The sequence below is a fragment of the Schistocerca gregaria genome, chromosome 7 (assembly GCF_023897955.1).
Source record: "Schistocerca gregaria isolate iqSchGreg1 chromosome 7, iqSchGreg1.2, whole genome shotgun sequence".
NCBI classification, from domain to species: domain Eukaryota; kingdom Metazoa; phylum Arthropoda; class Insecta; order Orthoptera; family Acrididae; genus Schistocerca; species Schistocerca gregaria.
Window position 1 is genome coordinate 183,615,519 of NC_064926.1, and position 13,249 is coordinate 183,628,767.

At 38.2% G+C, this 13,249-nt stretch overlaps 1 protein-coding gene across 4 annotated transcripts in view; it reads right to left on the minus strand.

The window, feature by feature from the left end:
* The window catches only part of LOC126281188 (putative mediator of RNA polymerase II transcription subunit 26), a 244,464-nt gene that overhangs the window by 79,249 nt on the left and 151,966 nt on the right, over window positions 1-13,249 (minus strand). For all 4 annotated transcript variants that reach the window (XR_007551226.1, XM_049979891.1, XM_049979888.1 and 1 more), the window contains 2 exons: window positions 10,552-10,666; window positions 2,579-2,664 (listed from right to left, as the gene is read on the minus strand). Coding sequence is in view for 3 of the 4 variants with exons in the window: in XM_049979891.1 (XP_049835848.1) it covers window positions 2,579-2,664; window positions 10,552-10,666 (201 nt within the window). In the remaining variant the exon portion in view is untranslated. The remainder of the gene's footprint in view (window positions 1-2,578; window positions 2,665-10,551; window positions 10,667-13,249) is intronic.

The following is a 13,249-nucleotide window of genomic DNA, read 5'->3' on the forward strand; positions in this document are numbered from 1 at the left end:
AAATACATACTATCAAAGGGAGAGCCACCTGTGAAACGACATGTCATATACCAGCAATTATTTAAATACTGTTCGGCCTTTTACATTGGCATGACTATCATCATCAGTTTCATCAAGTTATCAGTTATTATGAATGGGTATAAGCAGAGAATGCATACTGGCAAAACACAATATGCTATTGCAGAGCACGCTGTACAACATGACAGTCATGACTTCAGTGTTTGTTTCACCACACGTGCCATCTGGATTCTTCCCGCAGATACCAGCTTCTCGTAACTCCGCAGGTGGGAACTGGACTTATAATATGTCGTCGTTTCTTGCCGTCAACCTTGGCTTATTTTACATTAATGTCTTTGGCCTCAACATTTCTTCACATTAACTACTCCTTTCTTCACTCCCTTTTAGTTTTATTATCTTTCAATTCTTGATCTGTCTATTCCCCCCCCCCCCCCCTTATTACAATAGAATGCACTTAGCTTTCTGCTCTCACTAATTAGTGCACAATATTTTGTCAGTAATATTCATCTTGTTTATTACCATATCTTCCACCTTTAAACTCTTAGATTTTCAAATCTTATCTGGCGTAGTCCTCGACAATCGGCCTGTCCTCCTCATCCCACCTGGTTCCATTAAGTCTTCCTTGACCTGGGGTTCTGGTCAACTTTTCCAAGCTCTACCCTATTTCCTAAAACTCACCAGACTTTTTGCTAAATCTCTCTTCTTTCCCCTTCAATCCTTCTATCAGAAGAAGGAGCCTCTGGTTCTGAAAGCTTGCAAACTTTAATACCTTTATATGTATGTTCTCCTGCCACCACTTGGTGAATAGATTTTTTTTTTTCATCCATTACATCATATTTTCATAAATTGATGATTTTTTTGATCTACACTTTATCTACACTATTAAAATTTTAATGTGGTTCAGAGTGGAAAGTGTTCTTTGCCTGATAGGTACAATTCATTAAGTACTCTTCAGAGTTACATTAAATATCACCCATCCATAATGTAGTATAACAAGAAGACTGCAAATAAATAAGACTTAGAATTTCCATTGTACAGATTGAATATATAGAGTAAAAACTAATACACAGAAGGAATTATAATTAATAAGACTCTCATATTCATACTGTAGTTGGTGAAAGACAATAAAGGCAACCAAGAAAAGTGATTTTAGGTAAAATGCAGTGGAATGAGTCAATTTTCCAAATTCCACTATACCAATATGATTACAAAAGGCATAACATATTTTAATCCATCGTAAAGTTACTTAGTGTGTAATACTTACAGCTTCATCTTGCAGATACATTTCATGTTACTATATCGTATCATTTATCAATTTGTTCCCCCTGACTCACTATGTATCGCATCAATTGTCTAAATATTATTCATGCTTTTCTCCACAGTTGTTTCCATCCCCCACTGGTTACTGCACTAGTTCTTTAGTAATAAGATTTGTAGTGATTTGATCATATTTATGTCACATTAGTTTTAATGTTCACTAGCTGTTAATCTACACCGTCTAAAGGAATACTGGTATAAGTGTAATCATTGTTAATTCATCTTGGAATGTGGTCGCTCACCTGTAATTAAAAAACTGATAAACTACTGAAAGACATTTTATTTACTTAACACAGTAGTGCATTATTAATAAAGTGATTCCAATATCCGTAAACCTGCATGCAGTTGTAACCTAAGCAAATAAACGAGCATATTTTCTTAAAAAGTGACTGCACACTGGTGGACTCGCAAATAATTACATACTTCCTTTACAGTGGTAAATTCATGGTACACCAATATCTTGAAAACAGGGATTCGTCAACACACTAGCAAAACTAGTTATGCTAAAGAGATAAAGTAAAGTTGGTGAGAGCTTAGTGTCTTACTGACATTGACTTCACTAGTGATGGGGCACTAGCGCAAGTGAACAGGATGGGAGTGGAAATGAGCTGTGTCATTCATGGAGAAACCGTTTCATCCTGCAGTAATTCCCAGGGAAGCAATATGCTATGTAATGTACCATATTGCATAGTGCAAAAGTGGAGGTGTCTAGTTGCAGGGTTCAAGAAAAATGATATTATGGAAATGTGACCGAGAGACCATAAATTAATGTCTAGCAAGAGGCTTGGTCACTTTTTCATGTGTTCTGCTTCTTACAAAACTTTGCAATAGATCTTGTAGAATTTCGATGCTGTAATAAATTATGGTTGAAACGTACAGATTAAGGCAATGATAAAGGACATAAGGATACGCCGAGTTGTACAAAAAAAATACAGCAGAAGCGAGTGTGGGATCTATTGACAAAAGAGGTGTAGGTAAATTCATTGTGTTACAATATGTATGGTAATTCTGACAATTTGAGAAGATCTAAGCATTTCTTGCCTACAAAAATAAAAAAAACTGCCATTATGACTAGTACTGGGCATGTTTCTAGCTTGTTTAGAAAACAATTTGCCACTTGACAGACACCTACAAGAAGTGAGATGTCTTTAAATAGACCTAAAAACTGTTGGCATTGATTAAAATGTATGATAAAATAATTTCCAATGGTACTAACACTATTTTGGCAATGACGAAAAATTACCTGAGTGAGGGCCACAGAACCACTGGAGGTGGCTGTACGAAGATTCTGCTGGCTCAAGTTTTTTACACCTGATGTCATAATCTGAGCTGCAAAAGAAAGGTTCTCATGAATAGTTTATAAGGGTTTTTACTTCTTGGGTAAACACTTTTTTAAAACATTGACAGGCCTTTACCTACAAAAGATTACACATTTTATTGAAGGAAAGAAAAAAAATTAGTACAAACAAATGATAATCACTTAATTATAATGATAATCACACAATATTAGCTGTGTAGGTGATGATATCACCATTCTGACATTCAAGAAGGTTGTAAAAAAAATCAAGCAGTTAAGGGAGAAAGCTCATAGTAGTTAAAGATAAATTACATGACAAATAAATAGTTGTTTGATTAGATAATAGAGGGGTGAGAATTAAAGGGTTTTGTAATTATAACAGAAATATTAGTTCATGATATTTGGAAAAATATAAAAAAAGGCTATAGACAGCTAGAATAAAATGGGTCAAATAGCAGTTCAATATGGCCTGTAACAGCTGTCTGTTGAGTTGGAAAAAATTTAGTAGAATTACAATTTGCATCATTGTTGTTGACAGCATCTTTCCAGATTTACTCATAAATCTACAATCTTTGAGTCTGATGCATAAATGTACCACCCACTGGACTGTTACAAACATGCACAAGTACTAAATTGAGTTTAATTTTTCACCTTTCCCCCTCAGTTTGGTGTCCATCTGTGTGCCGTGCACCTGTGTTCGATGAGTTAGTGTTTACACAGCAGTTTCTACTTTTCATTTTATGATTGTTTATTGACATCGCCTTCAGCGCTGTCTAAGAGAGACCAGAGTTTGTTTTTGTTCTCTTGTTTACATTATAGTGTGTATCATAGTTTTGGTAGTGTAGACCTTCACCACATGCAGTGCCACAGCTGAGTAGCTTGAACATGTAGAACAATGAGTCAGTACTCTGCTGTCTGGCTGTGTGCTGCCCACTTGTGTTGTGTGATCTAGTATTAATGCAGCAGCTCGCATTTTTCACTTTGTGAAACTTATTAGTCACCTCCGTCAAAAAGACACTGAAGTATGTTTTTGGTTTCTTGTTTACCGATTAAAGGTGGACTGTGCCTGTTGTGTATGGATGTAGGGGGAACTGGCCACAAACAGCTGGAAACTGTGCTGCCTATGGTCGGACAGGTTCCAAGCTGCTGCTCTGGGAAGTGGTGGCATCGGAGCACATGAGAGGATTCCTTTGGCACCATTGCACCCTACAGCTTTATCTGGGGCATGCCACTGCATCTCCCAATGCGCACATCCTAGCCAGTCTACAGTTGTCTCATGGTGACTGGCAAACAGCAGCAGGTTCACAAATCACTGTGCCGAAGGCGAAAGTGGGTACTGGTCACACAGCTGTTCCCTTCACATATTAAAATTAGATTTTAAGGTAACACCTGCTGCTGAAAGTACATCTGAGCCAGCACATGACATCTTGACTGTTGCGACTGGGGCCCATCTTCCAGGGGGTTTCGAGCGAGCGCATAGGGTTGGATGGCTTCTCACTGTGAGCTCCAATGTTAGGCAGATGATGAAGCCTCTCATGAAAATAGTGGGCACGGTGGAAACAAAGCAAATGTCCACTCTGCCTGCCTGCCAGGGAGATGTAGGGGGTGTGTCTCACACAACAAGATGCACACAGCTGCAAACTGTGACTCGTGTAGGCAAGAATCATGTCTGCTGCCTGTGTTCAGAGGCCATCTTCAGTTCCTAAAGGTGACTGGCTGTTTTAGTGAAGACAGCTAGACTCGGTTGCAGGATAGAAGTAGAGCTATTGTTTTGCACCATCGTTCCCAGAACTAATCGTGGTCTTATGGTTTGGACAGTGGAAGATCTAAACCAGAGGTCTGAAGATTCTGCGACAGTATAGGATGCAAATTTCTTGACCACCACTATCAGTTAGAGACCTTTAGGGTACTGCTTAATAGGTCAGGCATTAACTTCTGTTTAGTACTAGGTACTAGGGTAGTGCAGCATGTGTATTGTCTATTAAGTGTTTTTAGGATAGACAAATCCCTCCACAAGCCCAATAAGATGCCTTCTGAGGCCACATAGAGTAGCATTTGTCATAGTAGATCGGAGAAAGAAATGTTAAAACAGTATTAGTTAACCGCAGGAGCGTCTATGGAAAGATCCCGGAACTAATCTCTCTTATAAATGGTAAAAATGCCCACATAGTACTTGAGACAAAAACATGGCTGAAACCAGAGGTTCATAGCAATAAAATTCTAAATTCAGATAGGAATGTTTGTTGCATAGATAGGTTGAAACTGGTGGTGGAGTGTTTACAGCAATAAAATCTATGATAATACTAGTCAGAGTAATACAAACTTGGAATGCCAAATAATTTTGATGAAGATAGTGTTAAGGGTGGATCAAATGTGGTCATTGGATGCTTACACATGCTACCACAGCTACAGTTGTGGTGGAACAGTTGAGGGCAAACTTTAAGAATATTCTACACACAGTTTCTTGGTCATGTTATAGTTCTAAACAGAGATTTTAACTTACCAGCTATAAACTAGAAGACACGAGTTATTTCAAAGAGTAGCAGGGACAGAGAATAGAGTGAAACTGTTCGAGTGCCTTATCCCAAAAAGAAAGAAATTATATCCAAGTTATCTTACATCTATTACAGTCACTTAAAGATGACGCCTTCCTATACACTACACTATCATCAGCAAATATACGCAGATTTCTTCTCACCTGCCTGTCAGATTGTTTATGTATACAAAATGTGACGGCAGTTCATTATTCATTTGTGTCCCCTCTCTAGTGAAAGCAATAGAAATTATGAAAAGACTTATGTGATTGCAAAGACTGCAGAAGGCCAATTTATTTATGATACTGATATGAGGCATACAGCACATAGTGTCACTTGTTAGCAGCTTTTAATTAAAGAAACTTCTGCATAAAATTATTACAACTTTCACAAAAACATACCATTTGTTATATTCTTCTACTGATCCTTTAATGGACACTCCGTACTTCAGCATACTAAGTGCCAGCAGGTACTGTGACAACATGATTAATGAAGTGAGTACAGAGACATTTAAGCCATCATCCTTCTTATGCTCCGTAAGTGACAGGAGTGACTTGCTATACCCCTGGCCAAAACCTTGAAATTATCTTGTGCAAGTAGAATAGAAGTAGATATGTCTCCATTTTTTGTATGTGGTGACATCAACAGAATACTCAAAAATACACTTCTGTTGCTTATAGTACCTAATAAGAAGAGAAATGTGATCCTTGCATTACTAAGATATGATCTGTGGTGGCATAATGGATGAGTCTATTTTTTATTTATTTGTCCTATGGCTACATCACAAAAATAATATTACAATATACAGGGACTCTGTTGGGTCATCAGGGAAAATTCTTCGAGAACATGATGAACACAATATGTGGTGAACAATCGGCTTTTCAGCGCCACATCACAACTAGAATTTTTTTTTAATACCACGTTTGCAAAATGTCTGCACATCTTCGAGTGTTGGTTCTCGCTCGGTTAAGAACTGACCAGATCTTGCATGGCAATTCTTAGCCAGGTGACTTGGTCAATATGTGCGGCATATTAAGTTGTTATGTCGTGGCACTGATCTGCCATGTATGTCTCCAACACTATTCAGTATTAAATCCTCTGCTAACTACTATTCTTGCCACTTCCAGGGGTGGTTAATGACAGCAAAGCCTTGCTTTGCTGACACTTGGAATGTTTGTGTAAACAGCAGTGTGAGAATTTTTCTGTAGTTTTTTGTATTCTCGTACAAGAACACTTTCCCGCAGCAGTGGAGGAGGTGGACAGCAAGAATGTAGGTGTAGGTCTGATTATATCTCAAGTATGGTTGAGTTGTGTATCAACAAATGTTGTTTGAGTATTATGCATCCAAGCTGATGAGCAATATTTAGCAGTTGGGAAGACCATACCCAGAGCTGAAGTATGGAAAATTGATGCAGGGAATCCTCATAATAGGCCACAGAGTGTCTGGAGTTTGCTAATTTTAGCTTTGATTTTGGCAACTGTTCTTAACCCTAGGACGCCTGGGGGACAGGGTGTTTGTTGAACCCACAATTTTCTTATGTCCCCTGCTTTTGCCCAAGTCACTTTCATACTACATATTGCCTTTGAGTTATTGTTTGTTGGCTATTTTATGAAACGTTAGTGTCAATATATTTTATAGAAAATTCCTGCTTTGAAAGAAAAAAATAAATAAACTTATTATGTGTCCAACCCCCCCGCCCTTTAGGCTTCCATGCTATAGAAAATTTCCCTTAATAGGATTTCGTATTTCTCATCTCACAACAATGCAAGTTAGTTTCTTGTTGGTTGGTATTCTTGATATTCACAACAAACAGTTTACTTTCAGAGAAAGTGAATGCTGATGTCACTCAGCTGTTATTTATCTTGTAAACTTGCAGTGAGTTAGCGCAGTTCCCTACTGTTCACACCCAGACTTGGAAATGACTAAAAGAATACGTGACTCGTCTTTAGAAAGAGTTCCGAATGAAATTTTAGATGAAGATTCTGACTCGGGGAGTTGGTTGGTTGGTTGGTTTCGAGGAAGGAGACCAGACAGCGAGGTCATCGGTCTCATCGGATTAGGGAGGGATGGGGAACCATCCTGGCATTTGCCTGGAGTGATTTAGGGAAATCACGGAAAACCTAAATCAGGATGGCAGGACGCGGGATTGAACCGTCGTCCTCCCGAATGCGAGTTCAGTGTCTAACCATTGCGCCACCTCGCTCGGTGACTCTGGGAGTGAAAGTGAATATGAGGATGGTGTTATGGAGTATGATTCAGATCTAGAAAGTGATGTGGATGTTAGAGAAGATGAAGATAGTGCGGCTTCAGGAGTGACCGTCAGGATGTTTTTGTGGCCAAGTCTGGAAGAAGATACGTAACCACACAGCCTAGAATTCCTCGGAGGTCTGTTTCTAATACAGTAAGAGAGCAGGCAGGAGTAACTCCAGCTGGTGTTTGCCATTCACCTAGAGAAGCCTTGAAGTTACTTCTTACGCCTGACATCATGGATGTTATAGTAAAACATTCAAATGAAGAGGCAGTTAGGCGAAATGTTACTTTGACTAATGAGAAAGAATTGTATGCCTTTATAGGAATCAAGATACTTATGGGGGCAAATAAGGACAACTCTCAGTGTACACGATCTTTGGTCAGACCTAATGGGTCGGCAAGTTTACAAGGGTATAATGGCAAGAGAACATTTCAAGGCACTTATTGCAATCATAAGGTTTGATGACGAAAGTACCCGCCAGCTAAGAAGGGAAGAAGACAAGTTCACAGCAATCCAAGATGTTTTCAACAAAGTGAATGATAGGTTCTACTACTGTATAAACCATGAGTCCACCTCATCACTGATGAGATGCTCAGCTTGTTTAGAGGGCGCTGCCCCCTTCAAAGTATTTATGAAGGATAAACCGAGCAAGTATTGCATCCTTATACGCATGATGTCAGATGCAGTTTACAGATACATCTTGAATATGGAACTCTATGCAGGTAATGTTCAGAATTTGTCGAAAGAAGAACGGGGTTCAGCAGCTGTTGTCAAACGTCTGGTAGCACCTGTGAAAAATACTGGTCGAAATATTACTACAGACCGATACTACACATCGGTGGATTTGGAGGAAGAGTTATATCAAGACTACGAAGTTACTACAGTACGAAATCTCCAGTCAAACAGGAAGCATATTCCAGACATAATGAAGAACACGTCAAATCGAGAGCTATATTCATCAATGTTCTTGTTCACAGACCCATCAACAGGTAGGCCTCCAGTAACTTTGATGTCCTACATAGCAAAAACGAAACCAAGTAAAAACTTACTGATGTTGTCAACAATGCACCAAGATAAAGGCACTGTTGGAGGATAGAAGAATAAAACCGGGATAAATGCATATTATAATTCCACTAAAGATGGAATTAATACCATTGATCAAATGGCATGTATGTACACCTGAGAGAGGGGAACAAAGAGAATGGCCTCTATCTGTATTTTACTCTTCCATCGACATTTGTGCTATCAATGCAACCACCATATTCATCCAGCACAATCCAAGATGGAATGAAAAGAAACACAACAAACGGAAACTTTATCTTCTGCTAACTGGGATGGAACTAGTGAAACTGCAGGTAGAAGAAAGAAGTGCCAGAGCAAGAGGGTTATCTAACCAAATTGTTCAGTCAATGGAGACTATTCTACAAAATAAAATCAAAGACGTAACAATAGAAGCACATCAGCCTCCTGCAGGGAAAGGTCAGTGCCATATTTGTGTAAGAAAAGCTAAAACAAAGAAGCAGAAGTACAACAATCTAACTAAACCAAAACAGTATTATGGACAGTGTCATAAACATGTGTGTAACACACATTCAGAAAAAATTGTGAAGTGTGTCTCTTGCCTTGAAGTTGAGGACTCATAGTAGTCTATTGTGTATGACAACATCTGTGTTTTGTATTGTAATACATCAATTTTTTATTCACTGAATCCAATATTTATAACAATTAACAACATTTATAAACCGATGCCTTACTTAAAATACATAAACCATTTTGAAAGTTGTAATTTTTCGTCGGTAAACTTATTTAATACCTGTGGGCTCGCCGAACCCCCCCCCCCCCCCCCCCCTCTCCTAAGCGTCCAAGTTAGGAAAAAAAGGCTTGGGCATCCTAGGGTTAATATACAGTCATTTTAAATGAGTGTTCTATCAAGTGTAGCCCTATATACTTTGGATTTCTGCTACATCTGATGAGTAATCTTCCTTCAAAGTGGACCATCAGCTCTGTTGGCCAACATCTTGTTTAAGTCGAACATTGAGACTACTACTTACTGGCACTTTGCTACAACCTTCATTTCTGGAGACATTCGCCAATAGTTAATAAATCACTGACCAATATGAACTCAATAACGTCAAGACCTCTATGCCTCACTGCAAGTGCGCAGTCAACAGCATATCCAAATTGAACAGGAGGGGGGCCAGGAAATATCCCTGTGGCAGGTCATCATTTAGCTCCATCTATTGTAGAAATTTGAGTATGACATCTTGCCTCCAGAGACTATAATAAGCAGCCATCAGCCCAGTGAATACGACTGACGACTTCTCTTGATTCCAGAAATCGAATTCTATGAAAGTTGTTAGGGAGAGATCTTTTATCTAAGCTGCCTGTTTAACCAATATGTTTTCAAAGCTCTTGCAGCATACTGTACTGTAGACCAATTTCCCAGAGCTTATGTACAATGGTTGAAATTATTACAAGCAGAGGCATGTTCCTCTGTTCCAAAAGTACTTCCGCGTAGCTGTTCCAAAAGTACTTCCGTGTAGCTGTACAAAAAGTAACATGCCTATATGTTTTGAGCAGTGGAAGAATAGAGAAAGACTGAAAAAGTCACACAATAAAAAATACATAAATATTAAAAAGAAGAAGAGTTCCTAAATGAAACAAGGAGTCACATTATTTTTCTGCAGAGTCAGTACGTCTGATCACCCATCTAATGAAAGTCAAGGCACAGAATAATTTGCTATTTTATTTCACCATACATATGCTTGGAGAGTTTCAATATCCAGGGAGGTGACCTAGTGATCAAAATTAATAACAACAATAAAGAATACGTGTTCAATGTTTGCTATCTCTCATTATATATTCATTTATTGTTGCGTCTTTCTTTCTTTCTTTCATTCATTCTTTAAAATAAAATAAAAAGCAAGAAGAGAGAGAGAGAGAGAGAGAGAGAGAGAGAGAGAGAGAGAGAGAGCTGTGGAGCAGTGACCTAATCCTTTTACATGAGTTACTTTTGAGTGGCTCGTGATCAGTATTTTAGTTATCAGACATTTATTCAGGACTGTTAAGTTTTATAGGCTGCCAGAAATATTTCACAATTTATTAGGGATTTGCACATGAGAAATATTCTTACCAACTGGTACAGAGAGTACAGGACCGGTGTTAGTCGGACTGTTTAGGATCACACTGGAATTTGTTGAGGCAGATCCAACAGAGTTTGAAGCGTTGACAGCACTGGAGGTAAGCATCTGAAAAGGAAATTTCCGTAATAAGTAAATAACACTCGTACTACACATATACATATATTGTTTACAAATTTAATAAGGTTTTATTTTCTGTACAGTTGTTTTTAAGACTACATCTTCCATTCTCTGATACCAAAATCTTGACTGAGGCATCACTATTCTAGCATTAATTACAATACTTCAGGTACACCAAACAATAGTCTTTGCCTACTGCTGTGACCATTCTGAGGGGCTCAATATTTACTCATGTTTTCTGTAATCACAAATACTTGTGGACTACTAGCTGGGGAAGTTATTCAATTTTATAGTGTTAGATACAATAGTCAACATGTTTGAACAAAGGTCTTTCGTAACTTCTTGACATTAACATTGGTTAGCTGTCAAAGTGGTAAAGACACACATGAAGCATGTGATTGCAAATGAGACAGTAAGGTTGCTGAACTACAAGAAACACACAGGAGATAGATGGAAAACAAAGAATAATACAGAGGGATTACATAACGAGAAAATTTCTGGACATTATTATCTACAATTGTTTCCAAAACATTTATATTGAGGTAAACATATTTTGTGTACTACTTGATGTGCAACTGGTTAAGAACACAATATACTGTCTGAGAATTAACAGAGGGGGACTGAGACACATTTAGGAGACAGTTTTATTCTCCCAATTAGATATTCTTAATCTGTGTATGGTAAATTGTGGACAGAAGACAGTTATGAGAAATGACAATAACTCCCAATGCAGAACAAGCACTGATCTGCAGACCAGCACATGAAAATAGGTTATTATTGTATTGCTGACTTGTTTTTAAGTTTTTTTGTGGGACTGACCAACTGGTATCCTTCAAGTGCTGCAAGTGGTATCTCGTGTGTGTTAGTTGCCTGGACCCCAAACATAATGTGTGATGATATTGTGTTGCTTGACTCCTTCCACCTGCAAAGCCATCCAAGCAACATCCACAGCAATTTTAGTGAAATATGCTTCCCTCTGTGTTTACCTGTTTTGACATATGAGACTTTGGGTGAGATCTCAATAAATCAAGTACTAGATCCCAAATCTTATTTAAACTAAAATTTCCATACATCCACACGAGTTTTCCCAATATTCTTATTTTGATGAACTTTTAAACCCAAGTACCTTGGAAACTGCACCTCAGTATTGGTTCTCCAGTATCGCATTTCATAACAAGACTTCAGGTAATAACTGGCAACAGCTGCTGTGCTTGGCCGTTTCAGTCAAGGGTGTCACTGAAATTCTTTGTACTTCTCTCAGACTGGTTTGATGATATAGCTTTAAACAACATATCTTGTCTTTTTATGTAAGTCATATGTTGAAAATTTCTAAACTGTTCAATACCAATATATTATGAAATGTGTTAAACCACCTGTGTAAGATTTGGATTTTGTGCCAAAAGGAAATTGCTCTTTTCAAAATACTTCCTCTTTAAGTGAGAACAGTTTGTCGAGATATTGAATAAACGGCAAACAATGTGGAAGTGCAGTAGAAAAACCAGAATCAAGATTTTTTTTTTATCTTTGGATTTGGTCAAGAGTGGTGATTTAAGACGTTGAACAACAACTTGTCACATTTATGAGATTTGTTTACATTGAGGTCAACGGAGCGGCAAACACCTTGGTTGACATCAATGTACTACTACTACAGCGGATGACATTTTTCTTGCTCAAAAAACATATTGGACAAGCATGACTGCTGATAAAACCTTTCATCAACCCTAACTGATGGGTCTCCTGCAATGAATTTTTACAAGTCTGGTGGTGCCGCCTTAGTGAAAAAAGTTGGTATATGACAGGAAATATCAGCGATATTTCTTTCCTACATCTGGCATTTCTCTGGCATGTTTAACAGAAAGTGAAATGTGTAGCCTAAATTAGACTTTTATTGCAGTTGCAAAAGATGATACAAATGTGTCCTATATTACAGAATGTAATTTTTAACACACTACAGATGCCCCTTTTGCAGACTGGAATCCAGAATGCACTGGCACAGTTCAAAGATACCTCCCGAAGGCCAGATGCCATACACAGAGAAATACTTCACTATCTTAGTGACTATAGCAGACAAAGTATCTTGATGATGATTAATAAGATTTAGCAATACAGAGTTGTCCGTAACCAGTTGACAGGAAATATCACTGTATCATTGTTGAAACCTGACACAAATTCCCACAATATACTCAGCTATAGACAGACCAGTTTGATAGTGACCTTACATAAACTCACAAAAAGGATTGCCAATCACAGGCTTTGAAATGGTGAAAGTCAGCTTCCTGTTTGTGGATACAAACTGCCCAGATTTCAATGATGGAGATCCACAGTTGACCACCGTTCATGACTGGAGTCAGCTTTTTAGATTTCCACTCTTCATTGACACCTGGAAGTTGTTCCTTAACTTCCAAGAGGCATAAAGCAGTAGATGATGACACCACATCTTGGCTATGTTGCACTGGTGTGGCCTCTGTGGCAATATAGAGACTTTTAATAAAAATTTATTATCCTTTCATCATTTTCAAGTTAGCTGGTAGAGCCCTTAGTAATCATCATGTTCAAGGAAATGGGAGTCCA